This window comes from Numenius arquata, chromosome 5 (genome assembly GCF_964106895.1).
Source record: "Numenius arquata chromosome 5, bNumArq3.hap1.1, whole genome shotgun sequence".
Taxonomy (NCBI): Eukaryota; Metazoa; Chordata; class Aves; order Charadriiformes; family Scolopacidae; genus Numenius; species Numenius arquata.
In genome coordinates, this window is record NC_133580.1 from 52,698,483 (window position 1) to 52,719,172 (window position 20,690).

The 20,690-nt window shown below is 38.9% G+C and overlaps 1 protein-coding gene across 1 annotated transcript in view; it reads left to right on the plus strand.

The window, feature by feature from the left end:
- The first annotated feature begins 795 nt into the window (after positions 1 to 795).
- The window catches only part of UVSSA (UV stimulated scaffold protein A), a 55,580-nt gene continuing 35,685 nt past the window's right edge, over positions 796 to 20,690 (plus strand). Inside the window, exons 1-6 of the mRNA XM_074147298.1 lie at positions 796 to 1,185; positions 1,441 to 1,771; positions 6,048 to 6,168; positions 7,266 to 7,694; positions 9,210 to 9,319; positions 9,935 to 10,063. Of these exons, the coding sequence (XP_074003399.1) occupies positions 1,088 to 1,185; positions 1,441 to 1,771; positions 6,048 to 6,168; positions 7,266 to 7,694; positions 9,210 to 9,319; positions 9,935 to 10,063 (1,218 nt within the window). The 5' untranslated portion in view covers positions 796 to 1,087. The remainder of the gene's footprint in view (positions 1,186 to 1,440; positions 1,772 to 6,047; positions 6,169 to 7,265; positions 7,695 to 9,209; positions 9,320 to 9,934; positions 10,064 to 20,690) is intronic.

Here is a 20,690-nt window from a genome sequence, read left to right on the forward strand (position 1 = left end):
TGTTTCCTTCCAGTTTTTAATATATAAAAGCACCATTTTGCTAAGGCTATGTAGTAACAATCCTCTCATCCCTGTGCTATTCTAAAGCCAACAGAATTTCCAAGTGCTGCAAAGTGGAAGACCTTTCCCAAAGAGAAAATCCATCATTTACACTGCTGGTAGCCAAACATCACAAAGCTCTGGGAAAAAAATACTGTAGTTTTGGCGAGGGAGTACCGGACTGTGCTTGCTTACTTGCTCTTTCCACCACATCCTTGCATCTGCAACCTACAAATCCATGACAAGGAGCTCAAATTGCCTTCCACCTGGTGTGTGCAGAACCCATGTGAGAAGCTATTGTGAAAGGCTCTATAGACCCTCTAGGCTCTGGATGGCAGCATCTACTCAAGAAAACTCACTTTCCAATGCAGAAGTGAGGAGGGGCCTGGTTGCCTGCCTTCCTCACTCCATGAGGTGGAGGGAAGAAACAGGAGGCCGGAGGTTGGACGCCCCTCACAGCTCAGCCCCGCTGTAAGGCGTGAAGGCCAGGGGGCTCCACTCCCCACACCTGACTGGTCACCACCTTCACCCGGGGGGGGTGTGTCTCTGAGGGGCAGCACCACAGCCAGGCCTGCCCATCGCCTCGGCGCCCCACCTCAACACCCACCTCTCCACAGCCCCACGGCCTGCCCCAGCCCGGCCCCTGCCCAGGCCCGTGCCAGTCCTCCAGGCCAGGCTTTTGAGCTCAAAACAGGCCCGGTCCCTTTAAGGCCTTTCCCACCTTCCTCTGTGCGGACTTCCGGCTGGCGTGACGTCACCGCGCAGAAGCGGAGTCGGGGGGGGGGTAGCTCTCGCGTAAAGCGGCGACGGGGCGGTGGTAGGCGCTGGTGGAGGGGGGGAGGAAGGTACCACCTGCCATGGGGCTGGGGGGGGGAACAGCATCCCCCGAGGGGCGGGCTTTCCCCTGAGGGGCGGGCAATGGCGCCGCGGAGGCCCGGAGCGGCCCTGGCCCGGAGGGGGGTGCCGGTGGCCTGACAGGGCTCCCCGGGCCTGAGGGGCTCGGCGGGGCGGTTGTGCCCTTCAGCTCGACGCCTCGCTGCCGGCGGAGATGGACCAGCGCCTCGCCGAGCTTGTGGAGGAGCTCACCACCTCGGGGGAGCCGCGGCTGGAGCCCGGCAGGATGAAGGAGCTGAAGAAAATCTGCAAGTACGGCCGGCCGGGAACGCCCGGGACGGGGTGGGGGCCGGGCCTCGTTCCCCCCCGAAAGCGACGCATTTCTCCGGGGTTGGCCGGCCACAGAGGCTGCCCCCGAGGGCCTTTCTGGGGCCTGCTGTCTGAGCTGGGTGCAGCTTGCAGGAGCTGCTGGTTTAAAATAAATTTTTAAGAAGTTGTGGTTTTTATGTGCTAGGCCTCTTTTTAGGTAACTCCCCCTCATTTTTTTTTGCTTTTCTCCGCTCTTAGGTCTTCAGAGGAGCACATCAGCCATGCCTATCACCTGCTGATGACACGGCTTAACGAGGAGCACGCCGAGATGCGCTTCTCGGCTTTCCAGATTGTGCAGGAGTTGTTCACCCGATCCCATCAATTCCGGACGCTAGTTATTTCCAATTTCCAAGAGTTCTTGGAGCTGACGGTGGGGATAGATCATGAGCAGCCTCTCCCGCCGCCCAGGGAGGTGGCGCAGAAGCTGAGGAAAGCAGCCATTAAGTCAGTGCAAGACTGGCATGAGAAATATGGAGAGGCCTACAAGAAGCTTTCTCTGGGATACCACTTCTTAAAGCAGAATAAGAAGGTACTCTGCATTTTTATTTCTGTGTGTGTTTATAGGTGATGATCTCTAGGAGATGTTTAAAGCAAGGAAACCAATAAATATAAAAGGAAAGCTGTTGGAAATTACATTGTCTTTAGGCGACATCCTGTTGACCATGGTCTTTGAAAGACAAGTTCCAAACTTTTTGTTCATCTTGTAGTATTGTGAAGTTTTAAAAACTCCAGGCTTGTACTGAGAACTGGACTCAACTAGCCTTTTCTCAGGGTGCAAAAAGAATTGCTCACCAGTAGGTTTTCACCCACTGATTAATACCTGAAGCCCTGAAGTTTAGCGTTTTTAGAAATAGTGGTTACATCTTAAACTGAGGATAATCAGCTAGTAAGTCATTCTATGTGAGTTTAAATAGCCTGATTTCTGTACTGAGCTGTCCCATTCCTTTCATTGAACAACAGAGACAGTAAGTGTAGCTGCTAGCTCCCTTCAGCTGCAGTGTTAGTGTCATACAAGAAGTTTTATTAAAGAGAAATTTCTTGTATGTACGCACTTGCTTTTAGCTCTCCCTTCTAGGCTTCAAGTTATGATGTTTTGAACATTCTTCTCCTTTAGTATCTCTTTGGAGGTGCAAACGATATAATTGGGAACACTCTTCCAACATTCACGCTAACTACAATGCTCATATCAGGCTTTCAATAGACATGTTGATTCTCTTTCTCTTCAGAAAGGCAGATGTTCAGTGTTCCTGACAGTAGATCAAAAATGTTTGTGATATATGATTTATTGCTGTTGTTCTGGTTCTATAGTAAGCTAACAGTGTACTCTACTTGTGTATTTATTGTATTGTGTTTGTTTTCTATCCAACTTTTGGCATCTCCTCACAAAAGGTGATTGTCTTTGAATCTTCCCTTGTTGTCTTTTTTAATAAAGAAAAAAAAAAACCACCCCTAAATGAAAGTGACAAGGAAAAATACAAGACTGAGATGAGAGAGCTTTAACACATAAAATACAGTTTTACCAAATTGAAAATGAAAGAGTACAAAAGGTCTGCTGAGGTTTGGCATGTCTCTTTGTGCTCCTGTGGTTTAAGGCTGCTCCCCATATACAAAGTGATCACCCAGACATAGATTTGGGATACCAAGCTACCCAGCAAGGTTGCTGTACTATTTTCTTGAGCAGCTGAGTTTGAGTACTTCTAGAAACATTCGTACTAATAGAAACAATCTTATGTAGTTTGGTAACTCTTGTATTTAAAGAGTTGAGATAAGCCAGGTGACCTAACTGGCCTTTTGCCAGCTTAATACTTTAAGGGTGAGGAAACAACCAAAAAATTTGAGGAGACATTTGTACTTTCTAGTAGTAAAGTACATCTGCTGTTCTGTATTACAGGTTTGGCACAATAGTATAGGGCAACTTGAGAGGAGTGTTAGCTGTGTGTGTGGTTTGTGGTTGTTGGGTTGGTTTTTTTTAGTTTGTTTTTTTTTATCGTCACCAAAATCACCTTATAAACAGTTGTTCAGAAGATGACAACTGCTGCACTTTTAGGGTGTAAACCTGGAGAACTACCCACTGCTTTAATGTTAGTAGGTCCATATTAGTAGGTACCAAGTATGTGCTTATATAACTGTTTAACTTCAAGAACAAATAATATTTCAGTATATCTGAAAATAATTGTTTTCAGACTCCTGTCTCAAAGTTTAAAAAAAGAAGGTGGGGGGAAGAGGGGAAGATTTCAAATATTTCCAAATGTTTGCATATTTAGGGAGCTGAGTCATATTATAGTCTCTTTGCATTTGAGGAATGCATGGGTAGAATTTCAGAGTGAACGGAAATTACGGAGTGACCAGGATTTTGAGCAGCTCAATATAGAGTATCTTACTGCTGTACTTCAATATTTTCCCAAAAGTTGCAGTAGTTGTCTACGCCCATTACTTACACCCTTTAAATCAAGAACAATTGTTTGCACCTCATCACATCCAATTCCAAAATTACAGACCAATGCCGAAAGGCTTCCTACAGCCTGCGCCGATACAGAGGCAGAACAGTAGCTCTGGTCTCAGTCCATGTCACCTAAATGAGGTTGGATAGGTTCTGACTGAGTTTGTGAGTTAGTGGTGACCTTAGGTAGCAAGTGAGTCCATGCCCTGAGTTAGTCTGACCCTGGGAGGCTTCTGTAAGAGGCCAGTGTGCCTTATTCTGGGCAACTCAAAGCTTTGTGCATGCTGTAGACTTGGTTGGTGATAGATACCTAGTGTGTGAGGTGCACTGTTATTATCAATGGCCAACCATGATGATTTGGCAGATGTTGTAAGAGGGGCATTTGGACAAGTGCCAAAGCATGAAACAATGCAGCAGGGTAGCACGTGGCTGGTCCTTTTGGGACAGAGAAGGGGAAAGAATGGGCAAATGACTCTACTGTAGGTATTCTGGTATGCAGCAGCAGTTGTGATTTAGGAAATTCTTAGCTATTTCTTCTTTGCTGTGCAAGTCCAATTGGACTGCCTGGAAACAGTAGCTGTAATTCCTAGATTCTGTATGTTCCGTTTTTGTGGGCAGTGTTGCTCTTCAGGAGGATCTGTTTCTCCTGCTTCTGCATGGAGAGCTATGTGAACTTGGTAGAAAAGTCAGATCCTGAAATCAAAAAAGCTCACCCTGATGATCCAAATGCTGCTATAGGTTGTGAAACTCTTTTCCCTTCCTTCCCTCTGCCCCCCCATTCCCCAATAAAAAAATAGATTGGTAATTGTACCTTTCTTCCTAAACTGATGGAGGCTCTCCATGCCAGTTTATACGAAAGCTGAAGGATCCTTTTGCTCCTAAAGGCTTTTATATAAAAACAATTTGTCTTTAAAGTGTTTTCATAAATAATACTTGTAAAAACCTTAAGGCTTATTGCACTGTAGGCATTATTCAGTAGTAGGAACATTTACTTTAGCATGTGGTTAAGCCCAAGTTCAAGCATTTGTTTTTTAACTTCCATGGTGTTTAATAGAGTTACCCTAATTGCTTAATGCTGAACAAACATTCAAATGCTTCAGTGAGTTTGAGATGAGACACCAACAAAATTCTTGATTGTGCAAAAATAAGCAAACTTCAGTTGTAGGATGTACTTGGTTTTCTTGACCCATGGCTATTAAGTCCACGTACATGTTACAGGAGAGATCTTCTGAGACTAGCTAGAAAGTGAAACTTGTTTGTCCTGTGTAGAGTGATCTCAGTGTTGTATGGACTTGTTCTTCATAAGTGAGATTCAGCTTCATTGGTTTACTCTTCTGTGGCTCTAGAACGGTGGTGTAGGATGTCAGTATCTGGGAACCATTACTGTATGTTGACAAACTTGATCATCTAGCAGTGGCAATAACGACAAACGTTCAGTGGGTGCTTGTAAGAGACATAGCACCACAGAGTCTGCAGACTTTGTTAGCAGCAATAGGGCTTGCTCAGGGCAATCTGTATTGAAGTTAATGAAAGTTTTGTGGTAGCAACCAAAAGGAAATACTGTGTTTTCCTTTTTTGAAGCGGTTTCCTTGTGTAATAACATAATCAAGGCTCCTTTCCTTAAAATAGAAGTGAAAAATCCTTACATGTTCAAGCCCTTCTGAGAACAAACTAAAAAAAACCCCATTGCAAATATTTTAAGGCACAACATTTTGAATCACTCAGATCTATCTTTATATTTTAGTCATGAGCAAGTTAAGTGAGACTGAATGATAACCTTTCCCTCAATACCCAAATCCAACAAATGTAATTGTAAAATCCAAAATTTGGCCTTTTTTGATGAATTTGAATGTCTTCTCTTCTACTTTCCTTGCTTACGAAGTTCTTCAGTAAGTGATATGTATACTTGTGGTAATAATGCTTTGAAATTTTGCTAAATTTCCTTTGCTAATAGTGGACCCAGTGTGACATTTTCATGTAATTTGAATACTTACCCTCTGTAGTCTCTTCCTGCCCATTCCCCCTAACTCCATGTCTCCAATGCTGTGACAGAGATCTCCCAAAGCCTAGTTTATTCCTGCAATTTAGATGTGGAAATCTAAGTGGTCTGTTTTTTCTACCTCATGATTCCTTTCTGAAAGCCATTGATTCTCAGCAGTCCCTTATTAGTAGAAGTAAAAACTCTGTTCGGAATTACTGTAGTTATTGATTCTAGGAGGAGAAGAGATAAAAGTACGTACTGCTGAGCTTTTGGCTGAACACTGATGTTAGAGGATTTTTCACTGCAGATAAGGATCTTAGGAAATGGATTTTCTATATATTTCTTACAAGGAATGTTACACTTCTTTCTTCATTTCCTCCTTAGGTGGATTTTCAAGATGTGCATGCCAGAACTGTGGCTGAAAGGAAGAGGGAAGAGGAGAAGCAAAAACGATTGGATAACATTTACAAAGAAAAAGCCAAAAGAGCTGAAAAAGAAATGGAAGGTGAGTTGCTTTGGTTCTTTTAGTGCTGGCGTTTTTATGTTCATTTTTAAAGCAGCCTTTTTTAAGGTTATCTAAAACAAATTCTTAGAGAATAGCTATCCAAATAATATCTGACCACAGAGGGCGGGAATAGTACCTTTGACCCTCTGTCTCTCTCACCTAAAGAGTATCAGGGGAAACAAGTGACAGTCCTGTGAGCTCAGGTAGCATGAAGAAATAGAGGAAAAAAAAAAAAAAAAGAAAAGTTAACAAGTAAAGGTCTGGTCTGTAATTCAGTAAAGTATGAATGCATAACCTCAAGCAAGCATATCATGAGACTTCTTGGAGTTAGTGGCTTAATTTCTGTGACTAGTACAGACTTCTCAATACCTTGTGGACTGATGACCTTCATTATATTGTATATACAGTCATCGTGTTCCAGAAATATAGACAGTGGTCTGCACAGGAATCCTGGATGCAGTGTAGGATATCTGTGAAAAGCGTCATATTACTGCTAAAAAATGTGTCTAACTGGAGGCTGAATCTCTAAGTAATATGTACATAGCAAACATATTTCTGTAGTACAAAAGAAGAACAGAGACAGTAAGTATATTATGTTGCAGTTACAAAGGATTATTTAATGAAATTACTTTGGTATATGCAATGCATCCAATTGTGTCTGCATTTATTCTGCATGCTGGAAACATTTTCATGCATGAGGGTGGAATTTTAAAGAGAATTAACCTTCTTAAAGTCACTTTTTTTGGTCCACCAACATCACTAAGAATATCCTCACTGAACCTTTTTCTCGTTCAAACTCTTGTACTTGTGTTGTCTTTGCTTAGTGAAGTTTTAGAGAAGATAGCGAAAGGAGGAATACTGATCCTAAATTCCTTGCTCAGGAAATTCTAGGTTTCCTGTTTAAGAAAAGTATTGTCGTTTTTATAAGGACAATTTCTGCAGCGGAAAGAAATCTGTATAGCTAAATTATCACTGATTACTGGATAAATGAATTACCCTTTTGGCAGTCATATTTATTTTGTAAGTCTGTGTCTGCTCTGTAGACATTAGCATTTTACAGTATTTAACAATATTCTAAAACAACTTTGTCGTGATAGAAATGTCCCAAGAGATTGCCAACACAGTGACGGAGATGGAGAACTGTTTCCAGCTTCTGATGCCAGATCTTTTCGACTTCACTGTGAATGACATGGAACTGGAACCCAACAATCAAATGTCTGCTAATGAGGATAGACCTACATCCCCTTTCCAGACGGAAGTTAACCAGTCCTCTTTTGGATGCATGGATGATGAACAGCCATGCTGCAGCAAGGACATTCTTTCTGTTTCTCAATGTGTTAGAACTGATAAAAACAAAGAGTTGGATGAAAAACAGAAGAAACCTGAGCAAAAAGAATTAGATGGAGACACGTGCTCTGAAGTTCATTCTGGTGTCCCTGCTCTCAATGATGACGATTACCAGACTTTTGTTAGGAACCATGGGCTTATTTCACATAAGTATACTCTAGACCTTGAAATCTCCACAGGTACCTGGAAAAAAATTTCACATATAACTGGAGACAGCCTTTGTCTGAAGTGCTTTTAGTTATGGGGTTTGGGTTTTTCGTATGACTTAAATGCTGGGATTCCTGGACACTATTTTTTGGGGGGATTCCTGGATACCACTTTGATTTATTTTGAAGGTCTTTTCTGTTTCTGGTTCATCTAGTAATTATTCTTAGGTTTGGGTGTCCTTGTGTGTGATTAACAGATTTTATTAATTACGCTCTAAGACTGAACTTTTGTATCAGATGCTGTAACCACATTACAGCACTTCACAATACCTATAATAAGATGAGTTTCCCGTGTTAAAAAAAAAAATCTATGTTCCATATATAATTTTCTTTCTCATACACTTTACTACTCGCCTCTTTCTTTCTCTCGATAGCTGGGCCATAAGCTGCTAATTTAAAAATCCTACAACTGAGTGTTTCTTAAACTTTTTTTTTTCCCTTGCTACTGACAACTTGCAAGAGGTAGTAAGTATTTTTGCTAGGAAGTCTTAAGGATTATGATTGTAGCTTTTTTATATACCTTTATACCACATATATATATATTGTATACCTTTATATACCACATATATAATGTGGTGGTGCCCAGGGATAGGACAAGAGGAAATGGGCACAAACTTGAATATAAGAAGTTCCACCTAAACATGAGGAGGAACTTCTTTACTTTGAGGGTGGCAGAGCACTGGAATATGTTGCCCAGGGAGGTGGTAGAGTCTCCTTCTCTGGAGACATTCAAAACCCTCCTGGACAAGTTCCTGTGCAACCTGCTCTAGATGGACCTGCTTTGGCAGGGGGGTTGGACTAGATGATCTCCAGAGGTCCCTTCCAACCCCATGTGATTGTGTGATTCTGTGAGTTACCTCTAGAAAAATTAGGATGGTTTGTGTTTTGGTAATCTAGGTGAAGTCTCTTACAAATACTGTCCTCATGGAATTTCATGTGCAAACAGCCAGTAAAGCAAGTATCTACTTCTGTACTTGCAGACAACAGTATTGAAATGTATCTGTGGGGCTTATGAATGACTAACAGGTAAAAAGTACCATTTTTACTTGAAGAGTGGCATACTTGGCTTCTTTGACAATCAAGTCCCTGTTGCCACTGGGGCAGGGGTTATTTTATATTGAATATGCAGAAACTGGTACAATGAGACCCAGTTCATTTGGGCTTAGGACAAGATGTAATGTAAATAGTAAGACTGCGCTTGTCTGCGGTTTATTTGGCAATTGCTTAGTATTGTTGGCGTAACAACTCTTTCTGTCATCCCTAGACTGGAAGCTTTTCGTTTGCTTCTCTGATTTTTTTGAATGTGTGGATAATGGTAGAATAATTAATACTGAACAGAGAAACATTCCAATATTTGTAACTTTCCCTGAAGTCATCAAATATTTTAGAAAGGTTCATGTCTATTTCTTCTGCTTATCTTCTTTAGCTCCTGTAGTGAAGATACTGTAAACATCATGCACTAACTCTTTTTTCCCCTGTTTTGAGCAGATATAAAAGTGCATGAGAATGAAGATAATACTGCCATAATAAATAATGTAATGGATGCTCACAAACTCCTCAAAAATAAGTTCTGGCCTTCTGTGCAGTCCTGGATTCAGGTGGGATAAAGAGACAATTTTTTTTTTCATATTTTAATAAAAGATGGAGAAGCAAGGGTTGGGGTACGGTAAATCTTGGACCGTGAACCAAAAGGAAATTAAGGTTGAAGAAACATTGGTGCAAATAGAAAAGCTTTCTAGTTCAGTAGGGGTGGATGAAAGGAGACAACAGGAGCTACATAACTTATTTGATGGCTACCTGCAGTCATACATCTTTTTTTTTTTTTTTTTAAAGATACAGTAAAATGTGACTTCTTCACAAAGCGTTAAAGCAAAACACAGCTTGTTTTTGTCAGACATGTCTGTATCAGCGAAACAGTATGTCCTTTCTGTCAGTTGATATTACTGCTCGGGAGGCTTGTGCATGGAATTTGGCCTATAGAACGACACTCTCAGGAGATGTTTATACCAGCTGTTCATTCTTTCTTTGTCTTTAGTAGTTGCCGTTAGCTTTTATATTCTAGATAGGAAAAGAAGTGGCCTTACTAATTGTTACTTGTAAAAATATTGAATTTGTGACAATATTGTTTCATAAATTATGAGGGAAAACCAAAAATGTTTTTTGGCTCAGATGTCTAGAAAAAAGAATAAGAATGTTGATTTCTTGCTTTGCAGTTATTTACCAGAGCAGGAATAAGTGATGATCGGCTAAGATGTGCTGTTGGTCTCAAGAATAAATTGGAGACTGCTATGAAGAAATACAAGGAAATGAACATTTCCTTTAAAGCGAGGAAAAGAAAAGTGGTGAGTTTCTTAATATTCTATTTTCCTAGAGGGGACCATTAGTAATGCTTAGTTTGTATGCAAAAAATGTGCTTTCTCTTAAGCCTTAATCTGGGAAGCTTTTCAACATGAGTTTTATTGAAAAGTATGCTAATTCAGCTGGTTGTAACTTCACTCAAGGAAGTTGCACTAAACACCTGTGTATGCCATAGGCATACAAACCGTATGAGGCTTTCTGTATCCTAAACCGTTGTTTAGGACAAAATCATAGAATGGTTAGAGTTGGAAGAGTAGAGAAGTAGTCAAGTTCAGATTTTATTTGCTCTTAGTTTCTTCATGTGTAACACCATGTCCTCAGCTTTTTTTTTGGTGCATACTTCTCAGTAAACACTGTATTACTCATTCTTTTACAACTTTACTCTTTACAAACTATGCTTGTGTCTCACAATTCAGGGAAGTAGTGTCTCTGCTTTGGAGCATTTACTCTCTCTAGAGAGCATATAATACGATTAAGGATATCTTAAAAGAATTAGTTGTTATATAAAGCTTTAAAATGTCAAAATACTTCATAAAGATAGTTACCTGTGACAGCTTTTGTGAAATAGGTAGAACTTGTGAATAAACTAAGTCTGAAAGATCAAATACTTTTCTTGGATCCAAAAAGGAGTCTATGGCTTGTTCATGTAGCTAAAAGCAGAGCTGCATAATACTCATTTCTGTTGGCTTTAATCAAGTTAAATTACTGTATAATTTGATATGAAAATAAATGGTTTGGGTCAGGGTCCAGAGAGGAGTCTGGTTTATGACTGGATTGTAAGAATTTGATGTGGACATTATCCCTTAGACTAAATTGTGATAGCCCTGTTTAGCTGTGACTGAGTGTTGTAAACTTTGCTTTCGTTGTGCAAATGTAACTTATCAAGATTAATCTGGTTCGTCATCTTAGTACCTACTGATGTACCACACCAGTCAAAAATGCCAACCCTGAATAAAAAGTACTGAAAGACTGTCTTGTCAGAGGTTTTTTTCTGCAGTGAAATATGTGTGCTACCTATATGCAACCAGCTATGAAGGAATCCAGACATTTGCTGTCATTCCTGCCATTTGCTTGACAGGACTTCATTTGCTGCACCTCTGCATGGAATATTGGTTGCTATATTTCTTGCAAGATATAAAGGACATTCAAGCCTTGATTTTCATGTGTGTGTGCGCATGTGTTTAAAGTGGTATTGTTACCACTTCTGGAGATCGATCAATGCTATCTATAGAAGGTTTGAAAGCTAATAAATGCTATCGTTAGAAGGGAAAAAAAAAAAAAGAAGTAAAATACATAGCACTGCTCACAGACAATACATTCAAAGTGAAGCAGTGCAGGTTGAGGTATTACCTTAAGCATTGAAAGCAATATATGATTATTCCTAGGGTTTTTCTTCAGTAAAAGATACCCAAATTTAGTTTTAGTGCTGAGTTACTTTAAATTTATAACCTGAACATAGAGAGCTTTGTACTGCAGAAAGAAACTGTATAAATTAACTTTTATTCACATGTCAAACGACTTTGTTGAAACATAAAAACACAGTGAAATGAGAGTCTGATAGAACAAAATAAACAGCATATTTTACACTGCGATTATTAAACCCCCATCTGCCAAATATTTACATGTCAGCATATGAAAAGCTACACACAGCTCCTCTTCAATTCAGCATTGCTGCTTGTGTTATGTATTGTTGCTTCTGCCTGTACGTCCTTGTGTCATTGGAGCTATAGTTCTTGCCATGCCAAAGTTTTGCTATCTTCTCTATCTTTAGACCCAAGAGAAGCAGCACTGACAGTCTGTCCTTCAAAGCACTGGCTCACAGCCATCCTGTCCCAACAGAGCTCGGTGCCTTACGGGTGTTATTTGTTGGCACATGGAGGCAGTGAGTGCTGTGCCTGCTCGTGTCCAGGGATGAGCACACCTAGAAATGAAGGGGAGCATTTAATAAGCAGAGAGAGAGAGAGTGTAAATAAAGTCTGAGTGCCGAGGATCCCATGTAGATTGCTTAGCCTGTAGTTGATCTGTGACATCTCTACGTTTGGATATGATAGCAGTATTCCTGGCAGCTAGTGACTGCAATCTGAGGTATATATGTTCTTAGCTGAAGAACGTAAAGGTGAATTATGTGTGTACTTGCTCATTTCAAGTGTAATTATGATCATGCACCACAGGCAAGCCTTACCTGCAGAGAGAAAGTAGTTTTATTTTATCAGCATATATAAAACAGAGAGACAGGGACCTGGAAGCTTCAGTTTTCCCAGTCCTTAGACTTTCTGTTTTTCCTTTGTGCTTATTCTCTGCGCTTCCATGGTCCCTAATTTCTCTGCTCCTCTGCTGTGACCAATGAGGGTGAAGAAAGGCTTTACTCACCCTCAAATTGAGATCAAGAAAGTTCATACATACAGGGAAAGTTTTAGTGAGAGGTGGTACGGTGAAACTGGAAGAGACTTGTTACTGTGATCTCTACTATACCTCTCAATCCCATAGAGATTTAAATTGCCCCTTAAAAGAAGGAAGGTCCTGGAGTCCCTTGCCATTGCCACATACTGTTAGTACTGTTGTTCAGCTGAGCAGTTGCACTTGCACACGGCTGAGATGAAAGTAAGGCATGTATAACTGGGGTAATTCGTGATGCTCTGGTTCAATATGAATATACCAGCGATGTAGCTGGATGTAAATTACATTGAGAGGAAGAAGTTGGTGGTTACCTGGCCTGTCTTCACAGAAGAGTCCTTTGGTTGGTACGTGAAGGTATCTGCTTTTGGCAATCCTCACTATTACCTTCATGGTTTCCATTGTTTCTCACTTCATTTTCCAGATCGTGAAGCATGAGTCTGAAAGGCAGCGTACTTAGGCAATTAGAGCATGTTAGAAAATTAGCACAAATTATTTTCTCTGGAGTTTTTCTGCCTTATCTTTACTGAAAAATATAAAAGCCTGCTGCTTTGCAAACCGCAGGAGACCTTTCTATAGGTTTACGGAACTTCTCTTATACAAAGTTACTTGAAGGAAAGCACAGAACTTGATACAGTGAAACACTGTTACATAAAATGGTTTATAGAGATACTAGATAAAACCACCTCTTTCCATTCTCTGTGATAGTGAAGAACTCAAACCATCAGAAAGCCTTAATTAAAAGGAGTGCCATCACTTTTAGGCAACACTTAAACCCTGCCAACACAAGTAGGCTATGGCACCTTTCTGCACTTACCTCTCAGGAGCTGTGAGAGGAGAGGGAACCGAACAACAACAAAGGTTGTCCTTTGTCTGTCTACAAACAAATCCCTTTCAGCAGATATTTATAAAGTTAATACATCGCAGCTGCCCAGACCACGCGTTCCTTCTTCCCATTGCTGTGCTCCCAGTAGATCAGAAGTCATCAAGACACTTCTTCCTGAGCTGCTATTCTTTTCAAAGGGATGGGGGATGGACAAAAAACGACAGTCTTTCTGTGTTGGTCAAAGGCTAATAAGTTTTTGTGTGCTTACACTGGTTAAGTTCACTGGAGTGAAATGCTTGTTTGGGGTGTCATTTTCTGATAGGAAATGTATTTTGAGAGTATAAACAAGCATTTTGAAATCTATTTTTCTGTGAATCTGAGTTTTAGCTGAATCTAGGGGAAGAGGGCAGAAGCTGTAAAAGGGCTTTTATTTCACGGTACCTGGATGCTCGGACATACCCCTTTCTCTCTCGGGATGCCTGCTCAGGATAATTTCAGTGCCCAGTAGAGGGAGTGCATACTGCACGCTCGACATTTTTCTCATCACCTTTATCCGAAGTCAGCCATCATCTCAGTCTGTGTTTCCAGGTAAACTTACTACAACAGCAATACTCCAGGGACACTTTGAATTCATTCTTGACTCTATTTGGATGAATTATTACAGACCTACAATTGTAATTATTACCCAAGATTTGTGTTTAAATAGAAAGTCCTGTTTCCGGAGGTTTCATTCTCTTGTAGGAATAACTTACTTATGGCTAAAATGTTCCTTTCAAAATATTTTTTGCTGGTTAGAAATAGTTTCATTTGTTAATGTCTTCCTCCTTTTCTTAAAATACTAGATTTTAATTTTTTTTCTTGTTTAGTGTCTGATTTGCAGCTGATTAGATGCAAATGATCTTGCAATTTTAAAAGTTGTGAGGGGATAAGTGTGTACTGTATTTTAAATCATGCGCGCTACCTTTCACAAACATAATTTCCATAAAGGATTATCCATTAGGATAACACTTGAAGTTCTCACATTGTTAATAGAAATGTAACTCATTAGCTATATTTTGTACACTGAGAGTATATTTATCTCTTATGTAATTACCTTTGGGAAGCCATAAAGGGTTTACTACTCAGGCTGGCTAAAACTTGGACAGATAACAGTGGGTAATATGATGTGAGAAACATCCTGCTCATTTGTCTGTCAGCAGAGTGATTGTTTAACAGGCCTATTACATTTTGAATTTCTAATTTCAAGTTACATTAACAACCAGGGATATATAGTTTTTCATTAACTGTCTTCATTACTTTTTGTTTCACCTTTCCTTATCTTCTGTCAAATCTAAGCGTGCGCTTGGATCTTGATTTATTCGCGTACTTAATTTTATCCATGTGAAACATCTGGTTGAATTCAATAATGCCATTAATAATTAGATTTGGAGAAGGCTGTCCTTGTGTTGTCCAGAACCTGATCTGATCCCCAAACCTTAGTGCAATACAAGTCAGGGTTTTTTTCTGAAAGAATAATGTCAGAAAATTGTTACATATTACATTGGCAAATTAAATATTTGATGGCCATAATTTAGTCTTAAAATATTTTAATACATAAAAAGATGAAAATTTTAATATGTAATAAATTAAGACAAGAGCTCTACCAATTACTTGGCTGCAAGACTGTTGCTGATTTTTGTTTCTATATCTTCAACTGCAGCTTGGCATTTTATCAGTGCTAATGAGTTGTTTCTACCTAATCATTTTGTAGCTTTAACCAAAAGACGGACTTATAAAAGAGTTGACTATAGTGCCTGCTTTAAAAAAAAAAAAAAGTCACACTTGAATTTTAGATCAAAAGCAAAGTCAGTATTATTTTTTCTTTCTGCTTCTTTCTGTAGCCATGGAGAATCCAGTCCAGCTGACTGCTTTCTGCAACAGCTTCTTGTAGTCATGTCCTCATTTTTTTTTCCTCTTTTCTTCTTTTAGAGAAGTTTTTTCTTGGGGGTAAGTAATTGTCCTTAGTGATCCCTTGCTGTGCCTGAACCCACATCTGCTAAAACATACTCAGACCAAGGAGCAGGAGAGATGCCTTTGTAAAAGAAGTCTTTTCCTCAAGTGATGCTTTTAAATTGCGCACAAACAAAAACCCTAACTCTTAACATGCTCTTTGAAAACCAGAAGCATTTCATGTTGAAATTTGAATAGTAACTTGATGTTGATCGTTATTCATATATTTCTCTTAAGTTTTAGAAAACCTACTATTTGATAATTAAATCAACTTTACACTTAAAGATGTCCTTTATCAGATTGTATACGCCATTAGCGGGTAATATGTTCAGAATAAATAAAGTTTAATAATGTTTGTACAGTCAAAGTAGTAGCCCAGGCAACATTGTAAATTATTTGTCTAGCTAATATTTATCATAAAAGCTAGTATTTATCAAAAGTATTTATGAACCATAACTGTAAAAGTAAGCACAAAATATAAAATAAGTCATACAGTTGCTTATGCTTCCTCTTCCTTCCTCCCCCATCTTAACCCTCATATGATAATTATTTCTATCTGTGAATCTTCTTTTTCATAATCACTTTTCAGCTAAAAGAGCTTCTCAGGTTTGTTAAGCCTTATCAGGATGTAAGACTGATACAAAACAAAACATTGTAAAATTAACCCTCAAAACAGTACTTGTTTTGTTAAAGTGTCTGATCACCTAGTGTGATGGTTTGGGAGTGTTTTTTTTCTTTTCTAGAGATGAACGTTTTTGTGGTATATTTTATGCTTTGCACTGGCTATGCTGCCTGCCGCTGTTACAAAGTTATTAAAAATATCTTGTTATGCAGATCTAGCCATGAATTCTTAAAGTTGTCACTGTGACGACCTCTGATCCCTATCTGATTCGCAGGTCGCACAATGCAATTTGGAGCTCTTCTAATAGAGTGTAAAATAAAGTAGGATGTCTCTATCATCAAGTTAACCCTTATGTTAAGTATTTAAGTTTTTTCAGGCCGAAGGGTCATCTCCCTTGATTCATCTATGAATACTGAGCAGTGTGTACTCTTTAGCTAGTAGATATAAATTTTTCCTGCTTTTTATCCGTCCTGCCTTTCAAGGAGAAACCGTATATTGAAGTGAATTAAATATACATGTGAGGTTCACAAAGGTACATTGCTAAATGTGTATTTATAAAAATGGAAAAGGAAGAAATTTTTCAGGCTTGGAACATATACTAATACATTTAAATTTAGTTAATACAGTAATATTAAAGTAAATATATTCACATCTAATGATATCTTTGTGCCTAAAATTCACAATCACGAATATATGTGAGGTTATGCGTGTCTTGCATAGGATGTTTTGTTCACTTGTTGCCTGTAATAAATAGGTTTATTTAATTGAGATGTATATTTATCTGTTAAAAATACAGCATCTGAAATATTTTTTAACAAATGTGTTGTTCAGATTCATTCATAAATGAATCACTGAAATGAGCTGCAGTTTAGTCACTGATTTTACAGTATATGTGTGTGCAGACAGTATCCTGAGACAGGGACATGTATACATCGGCGCTGGATACAAAGTTTTAGTAGCATGAGTTTGATCTGGTGTAAGTGATAGGTGGTAATCCATTAAATGCAGTAGGACATTTTTGCACAAATGTGTGCTAATGGAAATCTTGTTATATCACATTTTAGATGAAAATCACATTTCCTAAAATTTCATAAAGAAAATGACTAGTAATGAGAATTCTCTTCCCTCTCCCCCTCCCGCCCCCGTCCTAAAATTTAGCTTTTATCATGTATAGGCCTCTGAAATATAAAGACATTAAATAATTCAAAATATTGCCTAAGATATTTCAAGGGGTCATAGGAATACTGTGTATCATCTCATAGATAACTTGGACTAGCTGAAAAGTGCTGGAAAATCTAACGATTTCTCTGTGGATGGGGAAAGAAAGAGGTATTTTTGGTTGACCTTTGAGTTATCAGACCACAAAACAACTTTTTAGTCCAGAAATGGATATAGCCAGTCCTGGACCTCACTCTACAGCCTTAAGTGATGGCTTTAAGCAATTTCAGCTGGACTAGTGTGCAGGGAACGCTGTGTAGAGGAAAATGGTTAGTCCAGAAAGAAGAAGGGAGCAGGAGTTCAGGTATAGTGGCTGTTCAGGGTAACACTTGTAACCTCGACAGTAGCTTTCTTCTTTAGTGACAATTAGGATTTTCCCTCAGCTTTTAGAAACGAGAAACATTTTGGGAACTCTGCTCTGGATACATTCCTATCTAAGCATGGACTCTAAACATGATTTCACGTCACTTGGCTTGTAGCTTTGCTGGCTTCACCACACCTCAGTTTTCAAACCTGCAAACCTTTGCTTTTATGTTAAGATGAATGGAAAACTGAGTAGGCACTTTATGGGGTTTCCTTACTCACGGTTATCCATGAGTTAAGAAGAAACCAAGTTTGGTTTCCAAGGCACAGGTAATGTGTGCAATGCTATTTTATGCTCATCTCCTCTTTGTTAAAATTATTTAATCCATCCTACAATTACTGAAACATTAAAAATTAAATTCTACCTGGTATTTCTTAGTGTGTTATGTAGTTACCAAATCTACTTTGGTGGCTTTTTTGTACCAGTTGCTCTTGTACTACCTGTGGGACCTGAACAGGGAAGCAGCTTATATATTTCAGTAGTGATTTTATGGTTAGCCTAAAGATGATCTAAGCACAAGAGCAATCAAAAGGGATAGTCCTGTCCCTGTTTCCTCCCCTGATGATTCCCAGTGCCTCCCTTGTACCAGCAATAGAGCTCCTGTTACAGCAGGGACCTGAACTGACTGGAACCTAATCCAGAGAAGATTTCTGTACAGAAGATATCTGAGCATTAAGCTCAAGTAATGAGACTGTCCCTTTCAGTAACTGAATAAACTCAGGTAACGCAGATCCAATTGTGAAGGTCAATCTTTATTTTAATCAGAGGACTCAAATTGGTGGAGTGATTATGATTAGCTCATCTCCCAGTGTGAATTAAAAACAGGATGAAAAAAACCATATCAGATACTACTGTTAAAATATATTATTTTTAACTGTATAGTAAGATGTAGTGCCTGAAGTATGCACAGTAACTGCTTGGGAGAAGTACATTGCTATGCTTCTCAAAGTAAGATATAACCTTTATTTTTGTATAAATGTTGCACAAAGACATTTAAGGGATCAATGCTACAGTCACTTTTGATAATACAAATTAAATATAGGTATGAAATATAGGTGTTCAGTGTGAATTTTATAGGAGTTGATTTTTTTTTTTATGTTGGGGAACTTTTTTAGCTTTAATAATGAAGGGTAGCAGACTTCTGTTTTAGCTCTCTGGGATGCATAGAAAGGAAAGGCATTGTTAGACTTGGAGATCTTTGGTAGTTTAAATAAAACTGTTACACCTTCCCTTAATGTAGTATTTATTTTATGAAAATTTGGGTTATGCTAGAGAGCTTTGCCTTTTTATTGTACTTTCTTAAGGCTTAAGAATATTTATGCAACCAAGTTAATTTTGGTGGATGTAGTAGTTTGAGTAGAGGTATGAAAATACATCTGAGGATATATCTTGAGTGGTTACTGCTGAAGAAGTACTAAACTTGCCTTGCAGTTTCTTCCCAATATAATAGTTTTGTCAAATGCACCAGTTTTCCAGACTACCTTTATTTGCTGTCCGCTATGAAACGGTAAACGTACATGCTAGTCCATTGGCTATATTGGACATACAAATTTCTTCTGAACAGTGATTCATTAAGATCCAAGGTTTTTTGAACTGTCTTGCACCTTAAGACCTATTTGTCTCTTTGAGTAAATTTTTGCTGCTTTTTATTAAAATTTCTCCCAAGCTTATCTGGGACCTTGAGCCTGCTTGGCTCCAGAGATGCAGTAGCTGGTAACACAGCGTGATACAGGTTTTTTTTGCAATGCACCTCACCACTATGGACCTTCCAATGCACATATCCAAGTTCTGTATATCACTGGGTGGGATGGAGAGGGCTTTGGCACAAGTCTTGAGTCAGCCTCAAGCTTGCGTTTCCAGGACTGCAACAACACTCACAAACCCTGGCTGGTGTACGTTGCTTTAAGGAAACACTGGTTCACTGGGTGGTTTATATTGCTAAAGCAATTTGGAGCAAGGTACGCTGGTTCTCCAGCATTGTACTTAGGCTAACTCTTGGGCTGGAACCCTTTAAGCATTTTTACTAACTTCTGGAAATTATGAAATAGTGTGAAAAGTGCATTCCTAAATAAAAGTCAGACCAGCCAAGTAGCCTATGTGCTGTTCAGCAGCTATGAATAGAATGAACAGTGATACTTTTACTAGTAAACATAAAATGTGATTTGCCTGGACCACATATCTAATTTGCAGTCGTCTAGGTTTGAATTTATGCTTAAATCACAGAGCAAAGGGGAGGGAGTGCATGTGGGAGGTCCCTATAAATACAGCTCTTTTAGTAGTTTATGTTTTCCTTTTGTTTGCACACAAGAAAACTCAACCGTTGTTGTGAAATCTGTCAAAATGCCAGCATTTATTTCCTTTTCATCCTGTGTTGGATAATATAAAAGGATGGAAAAGGAGGGACTTGTAAGAGTCCTTACATGTAAGATACGCTATTTGATTATTCACTTGCAGTTACTGGCACTGAAGAAATTATTTTTACCCAGTCAGCATTTGCTTACGTGGAATATCCCCAAATTTCATTTAAGATGACTGAAGCATGTTTTGTGTTGTGGTGAATAAAAATGTATTTGCTTAAGGTTGGCCCTTTAACTAGGTTCTGTGTCAATAAATATTCTGGTTCCCTAACCAAAATCTTCTGCCTCTAGAAAAATATTTAGTTGGCTTTGAGTAGATGCACATGAGATATTGGCGTGGTGGAATAATTTGCAAGATCTTCCAGTGAGGGTATTAGCATATAAATAGCAGATGCAATGACGACCATCACAGCTGAGTACATTTAATTTTTAGTTTATAAGATAGAATGGGTTTTTAAATGCATAGCCATCAAGCCTGCTGAAAGACAAATGAAGTTTAGAGTTCACTTGTCTGAGGATGCCTTACATCATTTTTTTTTTTTTAAAAAGGGAAACAGACACACATAAAACTGAACAAAAGTGATTTCTTGGGTGAAAAGTAATTGAGATTGCAAACCAAGTTAATTAGACCATGCAAAATTTATTTAATGGTCCCAGCTGTAGTTTGCCAGTGGTGGTTTAGTAAGTAGATATGACTTCTTCATGTGCTATCTTTTTCCTTCCTTCTTTTTCTAAAATAATTAGTAAACGCTGTACATCTAGTCCTATAAACTGAGTGCATTTTATATTTTAGTCATTTTATTGCTTGCTTTAATTATGATTGCAGAGGCTCAGGTTTTTA